The sequence below is a fragment of the Marmota flaviventris genome, chromosome 17, assembly GCF_047511675.1.
Source record: "Marmota flaviventris isolate mMarFla1 chromosome 17, mMarFla1.hap1, whole genome shotgun sequence".
NCBI classification, from domain to species: Eukaryota; Metazoa; Chordata; class Mammalia; order Rodentia; family Sciuridae; genus Marmota; species Marmota flaviventris.
The window spans coordinates 61,344,886-61,365,331 of record NC_092514.1 but is presented as its reverse complement, the minus strand read 5'-3'; the positions used below and the strand labels follow the sequence as shown (position 1 = coordinate 61,365,331).

Sequence of the window (20,446 nt, the reverse complement as noted above, 5' to 3'; positions counted from 1 at the left end):
ATAGTCCGAGAAGGGCAATAGCTGGGTCAAATGGTGGTTCCATTCCCAGCTTTCCCAGGAATCTCCATACTGCTTTCCAAATTGGCCGCACCAGTTTGCAGTCCCACCAGCAATGTACAAGAGTACCCTTTTCCCCACATCCTCTCCAGCACTTGTTGTTGTTTGACTTCATAATGGCTGCCAATCTTACTGGAGTGAGATGGTATCTTAGGGTGGAACCAATAAAAAAAAAAAGAAACAAACCAAAAAAAAAAGAAATAATGAGATATGAACACTTTCAGTGCATCTGAATGCTAAAAAATTTTATTGAAAAACATCAATTTGACATGAAAATGGATCCCACGGAAAAATACTGAAAATTAAAAACAAAAAATCTAAAAGTGGAACATTTGAGGAGTTTTATATTTTGAATCAGAATTAGGAATTCTAGAACAAATTGATGCAGAATTTGACAGCAAATTCTAAATTACTACTAATGGAATGTTTCTATAAAATGAATAAGTAATAGCATATAGATGAGGGTTTTCCAAAGCACTCCATGGATCTATTCGTAAGTTCATGATTTCAGGAGGTCCACATGTTCTGTTGAATAGATGCCTTCTGCCTGGACTGAGATGATGAAGGCAAGCAGCTTCATAGATCCAGATCAGGACATTCAATAACAAGAACTGCCACAGCAGCTGGGGCGGCAGCAAGTGGTTCTACAGCAGGTGGTCTGGCAGCAGGTGGGGCGGCAACAGCTGGACACACAGCAGGGCCTGCAGCAGCTGGACACACAGCAGCTGGGGCGGCAGCAAGTGGTCCTACAGCAGGTGGTCTGGCAGCAGGTAGGGCGGCAGCAGCTGGACCCACAGCAGCTGGGGCGGCAGCAGCTGGACACACAGCAGGGCCTGCAGCAGCTGGGCCTACAGCAGCTGGGCCTGCAGCAGCTGGGCCTACAGCAGCTGGGCCTACAGCAGCTGGGGCGGCAGCAAGTGGTCCTGCAGCAGGTGGTCTGGCAGCAGGTAGGGCGGCAGCAGCTGGACCCACAGCAGCTGGGGCGGCAGCAAGTGGTCTGGCAGCAGCTGGGCTGGCAACAGGTCTCCTGGCAGAGGCCTTGGTCACCACCCTGATCAGAGCAGACAGAGCCAGAACAAGAGTTAACCATGGTGTTAGAGGTTGGAGGTTCTGTGTGGGTTTTCAAATGAGTGTATTTCTTGAATCTGGAGATCTCCTTGCCCAGGGTTGCCTTTTATACCCTCCTCGAGGAGCTCTTTCCTTGTTATTGTTTGTCCAAATAAGTAAGCAATTGTTAAATTAGGCAATTATGTTTTCTGAGTTGGATGGAAAACATTGTTTCCTTTATTGAAGAATTGGGCTCCATCCCATTGACTCTTCCTGATGTGTAACTGTGTCTTCCTTTACCTTAAAGAATCATCTTGGTTTAGATGCTGGCTAATGATTCTCAGCTTAATGTGGATTCTCACTCCATCTGCTCTGTCCTGCTGAATCATCTCATGCTTCCTTCCTTCTGGACATCACCTATGTTGCAGATTCCAGCTTCTTCTACAGAGCAGAGGTCATGTGAAGGTGACATGTCATTCAGGTGTCATTCTTTCCCATCTATGGGTCATACCATGCTCAAAATTTTGGAAGTTTTCTTTTATGGAAAAAAAAAAGATTTGGCCTAATGAAATATAATGGAATCTCAGAAATATACGATCTTAGCATTGGAAGATAAGGTAAGATCTATCCGTGTGGCCAGGTGCAACCAAAAAATGGTCACTGGGCAAAGATAGGAGAATCCCCAGAATACTCAGACTATTCCTGTCCCATTTCCTGGACTTAAATTTATTGATGGATTTCCTCTTTTTAAGAGGCAAATAAGAGAGCTGGGGTGTAACTCATTGGAGAGCTCTTATCCTAGTCCAATGCAAGGCCCTGAGTTCAACCCCTACCTTCACCAAAACAACACAAAATAAGACAAATATCTATCTAGAATGGATATAGACCTTCAGGATTCACTACTGGAATTGGTAACAATGCTTATGTTACTAAAAACATTTATATCTATATAAAAATAGAATTCATATTATTACTTCAATTATCTTTAAAGTGTAAAGGAAAATATTGATATAATTATTACTAGCTGTTAATTAATAGTTAATAGTACTTATCTCTGGTTGATGGGATCATGGAACATTTTATTTTCTTCTGAATGAGTTTGTCTTTGTGTAATGATGACTTGCTTTTCTTTTTTTAGCAGAAAAAAAATTGAAAGAAAACTTTGTCTTATTTCATAACCTTCACCATGACTTCCTAGGTGTTGGGATTGGGGCATCCCTGGTGTTCAGCCAGTAGCACCTGTTCCACTGTACTGGTTGAAATATTGGCATTCAATTGGAAAATAGCCATTTTCTTGAGTTCCCTGAGTACCCTGCTCAATGCCATATTCCTGTGATCCAGCAAGAAAGGGTCAAGGCCAAGAAACACAGAGTGGGCATCAGGACCCTGCTTTAGGGTTCAGCCTGATGTCTGTACTGATTATCTGATGACCTCAAATTACTGGCTGTTAATTAAGTACTTCAAATCTTGCTCCTGCCATAGAAAGATGATTCAGAAACCCAAGTTTTCCCACCAGTACATTACACAAGAAATCATTCTCTAAAGACACATACCATGAAACTGCTTAGTTGACGAAAAGTGATAACTTGGCAAGAGAGAAGGAGCTTGCTGTGAATTGGAAGAGGATACCAGGAAGTCTTAGGAGGGCTGACACTTAGAAGGTGTGGGGAGGAATCTAGACCTTCTCTTTCTGTTGTTTTTTGTTTTTGTGGCAATCCTGGTGCACAGTGAGATTCAGCTCCCACACAAGTTCAGTCTGAGTAACTGGGGGGCGGGAGGGGGTGCTGTACTTCATGTGCAAAACAAGCACAAAAAGCAATAAAAATGAAGCAACATGAAAAATGTGTTCCAAATAAAAGAACGAGAGCTTCAAGATCCCAGAATGAGAGACCCACGTTGGGCACGGAGCTGCAGCCACTGGAAAACTTAAAGATGGAAGCAGAGACATATATGTATTGGCAAAAAAGGAGAAGGTTAATCTGGGTGTGGATGGGGCAGGGATTTAGGAAGGTCTTAGGGAGCTAGAATGCGAATGTGGGCATTTCCCCAGACCTCCCTTCCCAGATTATTCCAGCTATAAAACCAAGTCTCCAACCTCTGCCCAGAAGTTGGGCCACATTTTAAGCTTCCCAACTCTTTCAGCTTCCACCAGAAGGACTGTCTTCTAAATCACCTAGCTCTGGGAATGGCTGGGACTCTGTATTTACCAGTCCTCTGGGACAAAGAAGTAGCTTTAAACAAACAGGTGAGCACTCACCAACCCCCATCCCCACCCCATCCCAACTCCAGACTTAGCTCAGAACAAGCAGGCAATAATAGTTTCTCCCCTGGGGGATGTGGGGTGGGGTGGGGGCATTGACAACAAACACACTTTCCCAGCGGCTTTACCAGGATCAGGCCTCTTAATTAGTCTGTATCTTGGAACTGGCAGGGAAGGCAGTTAAGGCAGTTCATTAATAAAACTTCCTGCCAAATCCCCAAGACTCAATTCTCTCTCTGAGAGCAGTTTGTCTACACATCAAGCGCTCCAACTTTTATAGCTCCCATCAAACGGACTGACTCTTAAATTAACCCAGCTTTGGGAGCTGATGGGGCTCTCCATTTGCCATTCCAGAGTTCCAGGGACCACAGAGATCAAAGAGGTGATTTTAAACAGGAGTGGCTATTTCCTCTAGCTCAAAGCAGAGCTAGCAGACAGCAATACCCAGCTCCCAGTTTTGCACTGAAAAGGGATTGACTGCATATCTTCTTGACTTCTCCAATTGCTGCCCATGTCATCAGGCTTTTAATTAGCCTTCACCTTGGAACTGATGTGACAGTAATTAGTTAGTACTGTGAGAGCTTAATTAACAACAGTGGGTGAGTGGGTACTTCTACAGCTCCTCCCCTCGGGCTCTATGGGGATAGATCCAAACCTCCAGTTAACCTGCCTGTCCCTGAGGGCTGATAGCTTGCGTTTGGCATGGCATTTGGTAGTTCCCTGGCAGTTACGAAGAGCAAAGCAGACAGTTCTAAGAGTGTGCAGTCTGAGTGCAGGTATTTGCCGCAAATCCTTTACACCGCGAGCACAAAGCAAGAGGGAGATAAAACCAGTTCCAAGTTTGTCCCTGAAGAAAGAAGAAAGTGATGACACATATCCAGTACACCAGCTCTCCAGCTGCTTCTTGAGGGACTGGTTTTATCTCCTGTCTTGGGATGCTGACAGACCTAACACAGTCAAATCTTCTCTATTGGACCCCTAAGAACTAAGATAGTGGTTTAGACAAACACAGAATTTGAGAGGCACCCAGAGTCTATGGCTTAGCCTGCTCAGTGAGGTTCAGCTCTCACACAAGGTCAGTCTGAAAAAACTGGGAGAGGGGTTTGCTTTACCTCCTGTGCAAAGATAAACACAAAGAGTCAACAAAAATGAAGAAACAGGAAATTATGTTCCAAACAAAAGAGCAAGATAACTCCAGAAACTGATAAAAATTTAAAGATCAAAGCATTAAAATGACTATAAGTCATAACTGTATTTTCCCCCATGGGAAGTTTTTAGTGCCTTTCCCATACCCCCGATGCTCTGCAATTTCACAGAGCTGTATACTTTGATGTGAGACTTTTATATCCAGTGTGATCACCACTGTCAGCCTTTCAATCTAGAGTATGCAGTCCCATGGTTGGCCTTTGCCCTCTCCAGTGTCTCCAAATGGAGAGTGTCTCTCATAAAATATCCCAAAGGAAAACCTTTTGTTTCTTCTGGTGAGTAGTAGGGGTGGGCTAAGGGCCTGACTCTATAGGGTAAACAGGGATCCTGGGGCTCTAGCAGGGCTATTGTCTTACCCTGCACCCAGTGTTATCTGGTGCCTCCAGGTTCTGAGCCTTTCCAAGGATTTAAGGCAAATCAACTCCACATTCCATGATATTCTGTCCATATGCAATCATGTTGTAGCCCCTTTTGCTACGTTAAGTTAGCTGCTGCTGCTGCTGCTGCTATCTCCAAAAATTTGTTGCCATTTCATATTTTCTATTTTCTCCTGCCTCAGTGAAATAGAATTAGTGTTTCTGTTTGTTCATTCTCCTTTGTTGGTTTATAATGATGGATTAAAAGAGAAACAGGAGGCATTAATCATTTATTTTCTGATATCTGAAAAACCTACAATTTCTAAACTTTAAAAATTAACCTTAGCATTTTATAAGTGTACCCCACTTACAGCATTCTAGGCCCCACATGTTGGTGAGACTTTTCTTTCTCTGTGTTTCCATAGGATCTTAGATGAGCTCAAATTTTATTTTTAAATATTTTATTTACATCTAAGACATTGGGGGCGGGAGAGATTGTGTCTAATAATTTTAAATCCAGGTAAACTAAAAGTCGTTTATGAGAGCAATGAAAAGATTTTCTCATAGGTTCAATTGACTCATGATCTCCCTCTAAATTGTTTTAGTGCCCCCAACAACTAAAAAAAAAAGTCATAATTTAAAATCCCATTACAGTGTAGACAAAGCATACAAAAAAGTGATTCCAGGAGATGAAACTGGTTTGAAGAGATTCAAATGTTTCTAAAGTTGGTAGAGAATAAGAAATAACAAAGAAAACCCAAGCATAAACATGAGAAAAGTCCATAAATGGTAGGCCAATGCAAAAACAAAAACAAAAACAAAAAAATAGAATAACAATATCTATATTTTTGGTGATAGAGGAAAAATCCAAAAGTTAATGTAAAGTATTTACAAATGTTTATGTGCCTTGTAAAAGAGAATAAAAATGAACAAAACATATTACTTTTTCAATATTCAGAGATGGCACAGCAGGCATAATAGTTTGAGCCTCTCACACATTTCCCCTGCCTGGTCCCTCAAGGAATGCTCTCGTGGGAAACATCTTGGAAAGAGCAGGTACAGTCTTGGAATAATAAGAGTGACTCCTAAGCCCAAGGACATGTTCTTGCATTGCGTCACCATATTAATACGATATGTTTTAGTTTGGAGCTGACTTTGTTTTCTTTTTTGTTTTTCTTTCCAAATAAACCATTTGCCCAGAGCTAAAATGTTCAGCTCTTGTATTGATAACAATACTCTCAATTTAGAAGGCAATTTCTGCTGCAGTCTGGCTGGGCACAAAATAACCGAGCTGCCACGAGGGACTTACAGGTTCAAACAGGAACTCCTTTATTGCCGGAACTCCACCAACACTCCACGCGCACTCCCCGGGAACCCTGCAAGAACTCAACGGCAAACTCAGGAGAACTCAAAAGTAGCAGGAGCCGACCTATTGCCGGTCAGCAGGGGTCCATATACCCAGCCTGCCCCAATCCAGCATCATCCAGTCACAGCAATTATACACAGCTTAACTTAATTATCATCATCTTAATGGCCCGCTGGCATCACCTCTCAACTACTCCTTCTGGCAATGCCAGGCGCCATCCCGACTTGGCTGTGGCTCTCAACAAATTTCAACATAGAGAGGAAACACAGGTAGCTGGGTAACTTCATCCAGGTCATATTGGGCGAGTAGAACAACTTAGCATGTGTCATAGACGTGCATACAAACCCTGCAATTGGAGCCTTAATGGAGCATGTATGGATGAATGTCATTAATGTGTCAATAAACCATGCAAAAATAGCAGCTCCGGCAACCTTCCATTGCTTTCTTTCCTATAAACCATATGTTTCATCCATCATGCTCCCTGACCTTCCCACAGCATGAAGTCCCTGGCTCTTTTCTTCCCAGAGGACTCGCCATTATCAGTTGACTTCATAAATTAATCTTGACATATCTCTTCGAAAAGGACTGTACTGTCATAGGAATATAAACATTTAGCAATCAATCAATGCTCTTTCACTTTGTCTTGGCTTATGTATTTGTTAAGTTGTGCATATGCCCCTGTATTTTAAACTTGACATATTTTACCTCTGTAAGTTAAACATTATATATTACTTTTCTCTCGTAGAATGCATTTCTCTCTCTCACCAATATTACTAACATTTGCTACCTGGCATACATCTTCCTATTGAATCCAAGATTGATTGCACAGTAAATGCCCTGAGGGATAGAAACTGGATCTCATTTATCTTAGGTGCCTCTCTGAGGCCAGTAGCTTGCTGGGTATTCCAAGCCACACTGGCTGACAACTTGGTGAGAAAAGCCAAGGGGTCACATTAACAAATCGAGCCCTTGATCCAAGTGGTACATGACCCAAAACAAAATGCAAAGAATGGCATAAACAATGAACATCCATCCTTGCCAACAGTTTGGACCATTGAAACAGAAACAAAACGTATTACTTTTTCAATATTCATTAATATTTTAATATTAATATTCATTAATATTTCATTATTTTTTTCCTTTTGTAAAAAATTATTTCTTTTACTTTTTCCATTTTTTTCTTTTGTTTGTTCCTACTTTTGTTTTTGTTTCTTCTTTGTTTCTTCCCCCTCTAATAACCAAATTCGGTTTGTGTCTCTTTCTCTCTTTATTATTTTTAGTTATTTTTTAAATTCCTTCTCTAGCCATCACCTGCTACCTCTCTCCTGTGTCCCCTCTGTTCACTTTCTAAACATTGCAAACATAAAATCTTGTCTTCCTGCCTCATTTTTTCTTTGTTTAAAGAAATGAAATTTTACTGTTAGAACTATTTAGCTTATATAATTCCTACTCTCCACCGCCACATTGCTGTGGTGGTTAATACGGTAGATGATGAGGTTAACACCTGCTGTTATATCTAGTTCAACAGCTATTTGTTGGTGGTGCACATGTTAAAGGCTGACCCCTCCATTCCTCTTTAGGTGGCATTTAGTGTAAAAGATGCCATAGTAGGCACCCGGCGTTTATTTTAAGGCTGTACATTGGTTACTCCCATTATTGCTGTTTCTTGCTCCCCCTTTTTCTGAGAGGGGCTGGGAAGTGATTGGAACACGACAGGTTCACAGGATAGAAATCCTTCTGCTGAGCAACACTAACAGCAAACCTCACTCTAAACACAAACTAGCCGCACCCAAGTTCCAGCAGTATTTGAACACAGAAGAGGGGAAACAAAACCCAAACCAACAAAGAGGCCCCAAGTAGGAACAGCAGGAGGGGGATCTCAGATCGCCCTTCTGGACATCTACTCAAACAGCAAAAACAGAGATGAGTCTCTAGAACAGAAAAGATACCTACATGCCAAAGGACCCATGAATAAAAGAGGAAGAGGAATCCATCTCAACAGATGCCCAAGATCAAGATCACTGAAAATATGAGAAAACAGATGAATTCCCTCTAAAATTTATAATCTCTCAATGAAGAAACCCACAGATATGGAAGTGGATGAAATTCCAGAGAAAGGCTATAAAACACTGATTATTAAAATGTTCAGTGAGCTAAAAGAATATCTAAGGAATTAATTAGGAGAGCAAATATAGGTGAGGAAAGATCATTTTAACTAAAAAAAGGAGGAAGATCAGTAAAATAGAGAAAGGAGAAAGAAGGAGGAAGAAGGGGAGGAAAGAAGAACTGGGGACGGAAATGGAGCAAATGATATCCCATGCATATATGCTTATGTTAAAATCAACCCCACTACTGTTTATAACTATCGTGCACTAATAAAATATTTCTCAAAAGATGTTGATAGTTCAGGCCTACAGAAATATGCCCAACTGATAGTTTTAGCTTTTATTTTTATTTTTGATTAACATGCATTAATTATACATATTAACAAAGTTCAGTGGGCTATTTCCATTCATATATGTAGCTTGCACTGATCAAAACCAACCTCACTTTATCCACCCTTTCCCTGCCCACACACCATTCTCAACCTCTTTCAATGGGTGAATGGTTAAGCAAACTGGGTTATATTCATACCATAACCTCAACCTCTACTAATCACTACTCTACTGGGAGGTCAACTTACTTTTAGTTTTCACATATGAGAGAGAACAGGTGGCCTTTGCCTTTCTGTGTCTGGCCTATTTCACTTAACACAATGTCTTCTAGTTGCACCCATTTTTCTCCAAATGATGGGATTTCATTCTTCTTTATAGCTGAATAATATTCTGTTGTGTACACATACCACATTCTCTTTATTCATTCACTTGTCCATGGGCTCCAACTAATTTTTTTGCAAGAGTAAAAAGCATTTTGATAGAGGAATGCAGCCTTTTAAACATGGTGCTGGAGCAACTGAACATCTGTACACTAAAATAAAGTGGGGAGGGAGATCTTTACCTAAGTCTCATACCTTATCTAAAATATAGCTAAATATACCATGGGCTTAAATATAAGATGTAAAACTATAAAACTTTCAGAAGTAAACGTGTAGGAGAAAGCCTTGTGGAACTAGAGCTAGGAAAAGTTCTTACTCTTCACAAAGTAAAATTCATAGGAGAAAAATTGATAAATTGGGCTTCATCAGAATTCAAATTTTTTCTCTATAAAAGATGCTGTTGAGACAATAATAACAAGCCATAGAGTCAGAGAAAATATTTATAATTTATACATCTGACAAAGGACTAGTTTCTAGAATACATAAAAACTCTCAGCCTCAACAAGAAAAAAGCAAATGGTCCAATTAGAGCAGGAACCATCCTACTGAGCTTGCTTTGACTGATTTCACAATCATTGTCTCTTAAACAGACAGCAAGTGCATTTATTTCCATGTGTACTGAGAGAAATGTTGCAGTGAAATATTTTTTTCAGAATCTGTCATAATATCACCTCCTGTTATTTACATGTTTAATGATTTTATTTGATTTTATTTTTTTTTAATCTTAAACGAGACAGAACTTGTTTCTTCATATATATGACCTAATAATAAAATATTGATACACTTAGTTGAAGAAAATGTACAAATGGCAAACATGAAAGATTTTCCTAAAAGATTAGGGAAATGCAAATTAAAACCATGATGAGTTGCCACTAAACACCTATGGTAAAATGAAAGAAAAAAAAAAGCTGAAAAGAAAAAACACCAAATTCTGGCAAGGATGCAACAAAAATGCATTACTAAGATATTGCTGATGGGAATGAGAAATGGTACAGCCATGCTGGAAAACAGGCTGACAGGTTCTTTAAAATTGTGCAATTACCATAAAACCCAATGGTTGCACTCCTCAATATTTATACCACTGAAATGAAGACTTATGTTCAAACAATAACCTGTGCATGAATGTTTATAAAAATTTGGTTCATCACAGCCAAAGGATGGGAACAAATGAGACGTCTTTCAATGGGTGAATGGTTAAGCAAATTGGGATACATTCATACCATAGAATACCTCTGAGCAATAAAAGGACTACTGATGCACTCAACAGGCTGGATGAATCAACAGAGAATTATGTTGTATAGAAAAAGGCAATCTGAAAACCCTGTATACAGTATGTCTCCATGTGTATGCAATTCTGGAAATGGCTTAAGTGTAGAAATGACAAGGAGATCAGTGGTTGGTGGGAGTTAATAAGAAGTTAAGTGTAGGAGGGAAGTGGTGTGGTTATAAAAGACAACACAAGAGAATCTCACGATGATGGAAATGTTCTGTTTTGATGGATGCAATTGGCATAAGGAGTAATAGAACTAAAATAAAGATTAAACAGGGGCTGGGGATGTGGCTCAAGCGGTAGCGCGCTCGCCTGGCATGCGTGCGGCCCGGGTTCAATCCTCAGCACCACATACAAACAAAGATGTGTGTCTGCCGAAAACTAAAAAATAAATATTAAAAATTCTCTCTCTCTCTCTTTCTCTCTCTCTCTAAAAAAAAGATTAAACAAAATAATGGATTATTACAAAACTGTTAGCAATAATACCCTTTGCTTTGACAGATTCCTCAACCCTTGCCTCAGACAGCAATGTGTATGTGCCTTTGGACTAGTGAGAGAAATGTTGCAATAAGATCTCAAAGAGATGGATCTTGTTTCTTAATCTGATGGGAGGGGACGGGAGGGGAAGGAGGGATAGGAAGGACAGCAGAATAAAATAGACACTATTATTGCTGTATGTATATACATGACTGTATGACCAATGTGATTCTGCAACATGTACACTCAGAAAAATGAGCAATTATACCCCATTTGATTCAAATGTGTGATCTGTCAAGATCATTGTACTGTCATGTGTAACTAATTAAATAAAAATAAAAAATAAAAAAAATGACTGATAATAAAATGTTGAGTTTAAAGGTGTGATGTTTTAATTATATTCATGCCATATTGTTTTATTGATGTCTGATAGTGTTCATTTTCACTGTTTCTTTTTATTTTTATTTTTCAACTAAATTTTGTTTCTAACTAAAGTTCTTTTCTTGGCCATATTGATATTATTTGATTATGGAATGGAAAATCTTTCAAAGACATGGGAAGCTATGAATCATCAGTATTCTCAAAAGAAATTTGTTAAAGAATAGGAATGGAAGACCCCAGGCTCCTCCATACACTTCACAGAAGAAGAAATACAATTGATCAACAAATATGTGAAAAAAGTGTTCAACATCTCTAGCAATTAGAGAAAGGCAAATCAAAACTACTCTAAGATTTCATCTCACTCCTGTCAGAAAGACAATCATCAAGGATACAGGTAACAATAAATGTTGGTCAGGATGTGGGGAAAATGGTACACTCATACACTGCTGGTGGAACAGCAAATTGGTACAACCACTATGGAAAGCAGTATGGAGATTCCTCAGAAAACGAGGAATGGACCCAGCTATCCCACTCTTTGGTTTATACCAAAGGACTTAAAATCAGCATACAATAGTGACACAGCCACATCAATGTTTATAGCAGCTCAATTCACAATAGCTAGACTATGGAACAAACCCAGGTGTCACTTAATAGATGAAAGGATAAAGAAGATGTGATATATGTACTCAATGGACTATTATTCAGCTTTAAAGAACAGTGAAATTATGGCATTTGCCAGTAAATGGTTGGAGTTGGAGAATATCATGCTAAGTGAGATAAGCCAATCCCATAAAACCAAAGGCCGAATGTTTTCTTTAAAATGTGGATGCTAATTCACAATAAGACAGAAGGCACTAGGGAAGAATAGCATCACCTTATATTAGATAGAGGGAAGTAACGGGAGGAGAGAGGAGGGGATGTGGAGGTAGGAAAGATAGTAAAAGGAAACAGACATTATTACTGTTTGTATATATGTGACTGCATGACCAATATGATTCTGCAACATACACTCAGAAAAATGAGAAAACATATAACATTTATGTATGATATATCAAGGTGCATAAATGCATTCTACTGTCATGTATAATTAAAATAAATAATAAAATTTTTTAAAAAAGAACAGGAATGGTACAGTCAGAAAACTGCCTTGGTGCCAAGCTTCACTGGGTGAGATCATGAATCTGAAATTCATTTGTCATGGTGAGAGGCCCATCTAAACACCACAGTACGAGTGCAGTATAGCTACTGGTACTTCTAGACTTCCTACTGCCCTTCTGGGGTGTGGCCCTGCACTCATTCTCAGTGGTTTTCCATTGCATCTGAACTTCAACTTGAAATGCCTGGTATCACTGACTTAATGCATTCTTATCCATATCTTTTTTTTTTTTTTTTTTTTTTTTAACCAGGCATGATGCTTTAATTTTTCAGAAAAGCTATTCAATCACATAAGGGCAGTCCACATCTCATCCACAATTTACATTACTTCATAAGTATTATCATTACCTAAAAGGCTATGATTTCCCCAGATTATAATGTTTATAATATTTTCTTGGTCTTTCCCTTGGGATGATTTTCTTGTTCTGTTGATTATTTTGTTGAAGTACCTTTTCTTTTCCTTGTTGAAGTGGCATGAAGAGGACAAGTGAAGCAATGTGGTCGCAGGAGACATTTGATTTACTTATCTGAATATGACCAAATTGGCCTGAGATGCAACATGTCTGCAGGATCTAAGACTGTGCCAAGAGTGCAGGCTTGGGGTACAGGTCTCAAGCTAGTCCAAGTCCTCCCCACTTGCAACCTCATCCTTTCCTGCCATTCTCACCCTTTCCTACTCCTCCAGGCTTTCCCCAAAGGGAGTGTTTACTTGTAACTCCACCTCTGACTAGGAGCTTCCTCATTTGCTTATGATATATTTTTTAAGTGCAGTATTATTAACATGAAGGGAACTGGGGTGAGGCTAGCAGAGTTTAGTCTCTGCCATGTCTGGTCAACAGCAACTGATTTCACAGCCAATCTCCCTCTTGACATTATAAGAATGTAAACATTTCCCTGTCTCCTCCTCTGCCTTCTCTTTATCTCATGAATTTGTGATCTGCACATTTTCACTGAATTTACTGATTTTGTGTGTGTGTGTGTGTGTTTGTAACTTCCACACCCACATTACTATTCTCCGAGACTGAAAGTTCCCCTTCTGATCAATACTACCCAAGATAGTAGTATTGGGCCTCCTTGGGTCCTTCCTCTTATTTCCAACTTTAGGTTGTGAGCTCTTTGTAGGAAGTTCCTGCGCCACACGTATCTTGATATGATCCTCAGAGCCCAACAGTGGGGATCACTCATATCATTGTTATCAAATTGTTATCTTCTTGTAATTGAATTATTGTTGGTTAAATGAGGTAGATTATCTTATTTTGAAAAATAGGTAAAGTCCTTTCTATAAATATAGGCATTATATTTTATTTGCAAAATCAGTGCTCTTTTATTTTTGAATTGACATGTAAAAGTTGTATGTATTTATGGGGCATCATGTGACATTTCTTGATATTTGTATATATTTCTGTAACATTCAAATCAGGGTAAGCATATCTATCTCCTCAAATATTTATCATTTCTTTGCAGTAAATACACTCAATATCCTTTCTTCTAGCTTTGTTATTTTAAATATACAGTATATTGTTGTTCCCTGTACTGACCTTATGATGCAATTGAATATCAGCACATCTTTCTCTTATCTAATTAACCTTGGCACTTGATGACCAACCTTTTCCCTATTTCTCACCTCCTTGTTTTCTCCAGTCCCTGGTAACCACTTTTCTATTCCCAACTCCTATTAGATCAACAATTTTAGATTGCACATTTGAGTGATAGGGTATGGTATTTTTCTATCTGTGCCTGGCTGATCTCACAACATAATGTCTTCCAGTTGCATCTATGTTGTCACAAATGACTGGATTTCATCCTTTATATAGATAAATAGTATTCCAAATCTTATATATGCCACATTTTGTTTGTCCAGTCATCAGTTGATGGACAATTAGGTTGATTCTGTTTCCTGACTACTGTGAATGTTTCTTTTGGCCACAGAAACCCAAACTTTTCTTCTCCTTGAGAGAAATAATACCAGAAAATAAACTGAAAATCATGGAAGGAAGGCACAAGAATTTATGATCTTGAAGTTATTTTTATTGAAGAATAGTTAACACATGATTATGAATGCCAAGAATAACTGGGGCTTCATCTAATTGCATCATATATCTGAGGTTGGGATATAGTGAAGGGATCTATGAGAGATATTAGTGGTTTTTAATGTAGAAGGATGTCCTTATGCCAGTTTCTTACTGGACAGGGGGATGATAAAGCTGGTGGCCAGGCTCTGTGATGATGGCTAGCTCATGGCTGGTAGTCAGAAACAAGGTTCAACAAGAGGATCCACAGCAGCTGGGGCGGCAACAGGTAGTCCTGCAGCAGGTGGTCTGGCAACACTGGGGTCTGCAGCAGTGGGGGCGGCAGCAGCTGGACACACAGCAGGTGGGGCGGCAGCAGGTGGTCTGGCAACACTGGGGCCTGCAGCAGCTGGACCCACAGCTGCTGGGGCGGCAGCAAGTGGTCCTACAGCAGGTGGTCTGGCAACACTGGGGCCTGCAGCAGCTGGATCCACAGCTGCTGGGGCGGCAACAGGTGGTCTGGCAACACTGGGGCCTGCAGCAGCTGGACCCACAGCTGCTGGGGCGGCAGCAAGTGGTCCTACAGCAGGTGGTCTGACAACACTGGGGCCTGCAGCAGCTGGACACACAGCTGCTGGGGCGGCAGCAAGTGGTCCTACAGCAGGTGGTCTGGCAACACTGGGGCCTGCAGCAGCTGGATCCACAGCTGCTGGGGCAGCAGCAACTGGACACACAGCAGCTGGGGCGGCAACAGGTGGTCTGGCAACACTGGGGCCTGCAGCAGGTGGTCTGGCAGCAGCTGGGCTGGCAGCAGGTCTCCTGGCAGAGGCCTTCGCCACAGCCCTGATCAGAGCAGACAGAGCCAGAACAGGAGTTGACCATGGTGTCAGAGGGTGGATGTTCTGGGTGGGTTTCTAAGAGAATGAGTTTCCCAAAAGTGTTAGTCTCCTAATTCCATGTCCACTTTTATACCCACCTGCTGACACCATGTTAAAGATTAGTTCCTTGTTATTGTTTATGTTCATAGAGAAGTGATTACAAGATTAGCTAATTGTGGGAGAATCTACATAAAAGTTAGATAGAGTGCATGTTTTCCTTTCTCTGACTATGTATGGTTTATCCAGTATCTTCCCGAGTCACCTCTTGTCTCTTGCCTACTTCCTTATGTGTATCATCTACTTTCAAAGACTCTTGATCTTACTCATCAGATTGGTTGTCACGTGACAGATTCCATGAAATCCAGCATTCTGTGTGTCATCCTGAAGTCTGTGTCTCATACCAATCCTCTAGTGGAAGAGTTTCTCATTTTCTAAAGGTTCTTTTAAGAAAATAAAATAAACTATGAAAGTACTAGAAGAAAAATTGGGGAAAAATTAAGATGTTTAAAATAGAATGGCTTTTCTACTACAGAAAAAAAAAGTTAATAGCAATGAAGAAAAATATTGGAAAATTTTAAAACAGAAAAGTTTTAAATACCTGTTTTTACAAAGTAAACAAAATGTAAAACATCTAAAACATAAACAGGGAATAAATAACAAGTACAGTAACTAATTTAACAGAAAATGGGTGAATGCCTGGTATAACCCAATATGGAAAAAAACAAATAAAAACCCAAATAGAAAATTGAATAAAGAACATTCAGTCATTTCATTAAAGAGAGAGAGAGAAAGAGAGAGAGAGAGATATTTAAATGTCTTTTGAACTTTTGAAAGCTATCCAGTCTATCACAATGTTTAAAATGTTTAATTGAACACTTTATTCATTATAAACCATCTTCTGCCTACATACAGTTTGCGCAGGTCCTGCCTTAAGCTCTGGAGATACCTCAGTGAATTGCTGTTATTTGTAATGAAAAATATAAAATATTTAAGTTTTAAAACTTTAATGAATTCATGATGTTATAAGGAAATACATTTTCACTGAGATGGCAAGGGTCTAAACAGGGGCAACTTCTTCAGATGATAATTTAGCTTAAATTCCATAGCATCTGAAGAGTATCTTATATTAAATTCAATGATATCTTGATTTATTAGAGTTTCAAATGTGCATAACTTTTGATTGAGCAACTTCCCTTCTAGAAATGTGTTGAACAGCATACATGTGTACTAATCCATGAGTTCTCGTAGCATTGTTTATGAGAGCAAAAGCTTGATTTTAAGTTCCACTTTGCTTATGGAAGAGACTGTTCTTAATGAAAGAAATACAGTGTGTGGAAGTTACGGAGCATCATTTTTTTCAAAGGAAACAAAAGCTCTTTGAACTAGTCTTGAAATTTTTTAAAAAGTTAAAATTAATTTAATTTTTTTTAAAAAATGAAGTGACCTTACTTTATATCCTCCCTATTCCCAGGCAGGCACCAACTTTCCATTTAGATTATTGGAATACCTGAGTGTTTTTAAAAACCTGACTGTTTTTACATGGATTATTTATGGGAGAGGGGAGAAGGGAAATAAAGAAAATGTTCAATTGTGCTGTTTTCTTGTTATTCACATTTGATTTCATTGCATTTTGGTAACAGAAAAAGCCTTTCATTATTCCTGCTGTTGTGATTTTCTCTGTAGCCTGATATATTTTGTAAATATTCTGAGGGTCTATGATAATTATGGAAACTCAATTTGTTAGGCATAAGGTGGTATATAAATATCCACTGCATCGATATTGATAATATCCTTGTTTATTTTTCTTCTTAACATGACCAGTTTTTTGCAATAGTGTGTTAGGGTTTCTGTTATGATTGTGGTTTTCCCATTTTCTCCTGTGTTGAAAAGTCCAGGTGGGGGGCATTGCGGGTGTGTGTTTGATTTCTCACATTTAGTTTGAATATAGTTCAAGTGCTTATAACAGGAAAGTTCCTAGGCAGACATGGTGAAGATTTGGGCCTACTGTTTCTTCTATTAGGTGCAGGGTCCACAAACTTATTTCTTTCTACAAAGCTTTTTTCAAATACTCTTCACACCTCTGACCAATAAGGACCTCCTTCAAGGGTTTATCAATGAAAGGAAACTAACATCTTCTCTTTTCTGATCAAATCAACCACAATTAGTCACCAGCAAATAATATGAACACTGTTCATGTTTCTGGCACGGCCCTTCCCTAGAGGAATCTGTTCTTTGATGTCATGGAATTGGCCTCTCGGTACAATTTCATTCATTTTAGCAGAATTGGGTATTAAGAATCACCCTTGTAAAACACATCAGGTTGAGCCATATTTCCTGGGCTCCCCATCTATTATGGTTTAGGCATGACGTATCAGCTAAAAAATACTGTGTGAGACAATATAGGACAGTTTGGAGGTGATATGGTTAGGTTATGAGAGTCTTGATCTAACCAGTGCATTAATCCCCGATAGGGATGAACAGGTGGTAACAGTAGGCAGATAGAGAGTGAATGGAGGAGGAAGTTCCCAGATGTGCCCTTGGTGCATTCATTTTGTCCTTGTTAAGCAAAGCGCCTCCCACCCATGTCCCCTTCCTGCTGCCATGTTCCCAGTTGGTTTCCCCCACCATGCACTTCTGCCATGATGCTCTGCCTCATCTCAGGCATGAAGAATGGAGCTAGCTGTCTATGCACTGACCCCTCTGAAACCGTGAGCCCCAAATAAACTTTTCCTCCTCTGAAAATCCATGTCAGGTTTTTTTGGTCATAGCAGCACAAACGCTAACTAAAACACGATCTTTGAGGCAATTTAGTTTCCTGACATGAATATTGTAAGAGTAAGATAAATTTGTACACTGTCTTGAGAATTAAGGCAACCTTGCAATGGGCGTATACATTTTTGATCCCATCATATTCTCTGGGTCAAAAGGAAATAAAACAAATCCTGGTGTCCTGTGAGATTAAGACAAACAAGCTAAAGGAAAATCAAACACAGAGTTTACATGGAAAGGAGGGAAATGGCAGGAAGAAGAAAATGAGAAGGAAGGACACACTATTCAAAGGGAACCTGGGTGTTAGGTTGGTTCCCAGGTAGAAGAACCTAGATCTTCTGATGAAAAGCTGAATCATGAAGAGACCCAGTGCCAGGGCTCATATAGCTGTAGGGGAAAATTAAGGGGTTCTAACTGTGGTCACCTCCTGCCTGCACGGGCAGTGAGAATGGGGTCCTCATGGTGGAATGGGCTGACTGAGAAATAAAAGCTGGGAAAAATAGAATGGTGGAAAAAAAACCCACAGAACACAGTAGTTTCAAAATAAGGGGCAGGACGGGCAAGCTGATCAGACAGATCAAGCTTCCAGACAAAATGGCCCTGTGCCTGCTTTATTTATATTGGGAAACATCAAAGAGATTCTATAGAATGTTCTTCCCCAAAAGGTTAAAGGTGGGCTGCTCAGTTCCTAATGGTTTACGCCCGTCTCTGGAGCTACTACGAGGAACCTTCCTAGTAGAGCCAAAGAAAAGTTCACGTGCATTGGGCAATCTATTTCCGTGGGAGACTCACAGAAAGTTCCCAATGCCAGGCCTATTTCTCCCTGGCCATGCTGAGAAGATCCTCATGTATTTCACAGATGGTTTCCCACAGTTACCTTCTTAAGAGATGCACAGGTGTTTTGCATGAGTTAACCACTCAACGTTTCCTACAGGATGTATTTGGAATTTTAAACTTTTCCATAAGGGAATGGATGGGTGAATTACTAGTTAGGTCTTACTTCATGTAGTTATGTGCTTCAAGGGTCACAGCATAAAGCTGATTACTGTTCAAAACCTGCTAACATTCATTTTATATACTTACCCAGGTTACATTATCATTTAGAGCAAGAGGATAAATCTTTTATACTAGTTTCTACATTACAGATAGTATCTGCAGTCTCCCTAAACTTGGTTTTTACTCATCTCTGTGACTCATCAACACCACCTTCTCTACAGAACTGCTTCTCAAAGTTGCACCCAGGGAAAACAGATGGAGAATGGAAATGGTTCTGACCTCTCACCAAGCTAAGCTGGAACTGTTAGGTGACCAAATACTACATTTGATTTTAAAACTGAGGCTTAGGGCTGGGAGTGTAGCTTCGTGGTACAGTGCTTACCTAGCACGTGTGATTCCCAGCACTGCAAAATCATTTATTAATTAAAATATATAAATAAATAAAGTGAGAATTAGTGTTTAACTGATGCAGAAAATGATGACCAATTTCTCATTTCAGGAAAATAGTTTTGACTGGCTATTTACCCATTAGAAAAGCAAACATCACTTACTCAAATAAAATTCATTATACTTAAGGAACACCTTCCTCTTTGGAGCATTTCCCAATAGATTAGTATAATTGGCATAAACAATAACAAAGACAAGTTCTGCTCATTGGTTCCAAGTTTGGGGTACCATGTATAAAAGGTGCAAAAGCAAAGAAAACATCAGATTCTAGGAAAGTCTCCTGTGAACAGGATCCACCCTCCACACCTGCCACCATGAGTGACTGCTGCTGCTCCCCTTGCTGCCAGCCCACCTGCTGCCAGCCCACCGGCTGCAGGACCACCTGCTGCAGGACCACCTGCTGGAAACCAGCCTGTGTGACCTGCTCCTGCACACCCTGCTGCCAGCCCAGCTGCTGTGGCTCCAGCTGTGGCTCCAGCTGCTGCCAGCCCTGCTGCCAAACCACCTGCTGCAGGACCACCTTCAAGCCCACCTGTGTGACCAGCTGCTGCCGCACACCCTGCTGCCAGCCCTGCTGCTGTGTGTCCAGCTGCTGCCAGCCTTGCTGCCAGCCCAGCTGCTGTGGGTCTAGCGGCTGTGGGTCCAGTGGCTGTGGGTCCAGCTGCTGCCAGCCAGTTTGCTCTGGACCCGTGTACTGCACAAGGAGATGCTACCACCCCACCTGTGTCTGCCTGCCTGGTTGCCTAGGCCAGGGCTACGGATCCAGCTGCTGCCAGTCTTGCAGTTGTTGATCAATTTATCACAGACCCTGCTTGCCTGCCCCACTTTGCATTATCAGATCTGCCATATACCATAATATGGCAAACCCACTCCCCTTTCTCTACTAGTAATGCCCATACTGTCATCAAACCGTCATCATCCTGCTAACAGATTCTGAGCTTCCTCAGCAAGTACAGT

The 20,446-nt window shown here is 40.3% G+C and overlaps 3 protein-coding genes across 5 annotated transcripts; 1 reads left to right on the top strand and 2 right to left on the bottom strand.

Annotated features, from left to right (window-relative positions):
- Nucleotides 1–655: 655 nt before the first annotated feature.
- On the bottom strand, nucleotides 656–1,147 carry LOC114102004 (keratin-associated protein 4-1-like). Its single transcript, XM_027947227.2, has one exon. It carries the CDS (start codon nucleotides 1,145–1,147, stop codon nucleotides 656–658), a length of 492 nt encoding a protein of 163 aa, XP_027803028.1.
- Nucleotides 1,148–14,651: 13,504 nt separating this feature from the next.
- On the bottom strand, nucleotides 14,652–15,281 carry LOC114102006 (keratin-associated protein 4-4-like). Of its 3 annotated transcripts, none has more exons than XM_071604079.1 (2): nucleotides 15,130–15,281; nucleotides 14,652–14,934 (listed from the first exon to the last, which is right to left on the bottom strand). In XM_071604079.1, the coding sequence occupies exons 1-2, from the start codon at nucleotides 15,279–15,281 to the stop codon at nucleotides 14,652–14,654; spliced, it is 435 nt and encodes a 144-aa protein (XP_071460180.1). The 3 variants fall into 3 exon arrangements, with proteins under 3 accessions (XP_071460180.1, XP_071460179.1, XP_034491095.2); XM_071604078.1 differs by having other exon boundaries at nucleotides 14,652–15,033; nucleotides 15,169–15,281; XM_034635204.2 differs by having other exon boundaries at nucleotides 14,652–15,281.
- Nucleotides 15,282–19,803: 4,522 nt separating this feature from the next.
- LOC114102023 (keratin-associated protein 9-2-like) lies at nucleotides 19,804–20,280 on the top strand. Its single transcript, XM_027947264.2, has one exon. The coding sequence runs from the start codon at nucleotides 19,804–19,806 to the stop codon at nucleotides 20,278–20,280; it is 477 nt and encodes a 158-aa protein (XP_027803065.1).
- Nucleotides 20,281–20,446: the final 166 nt, after the last annotated feature.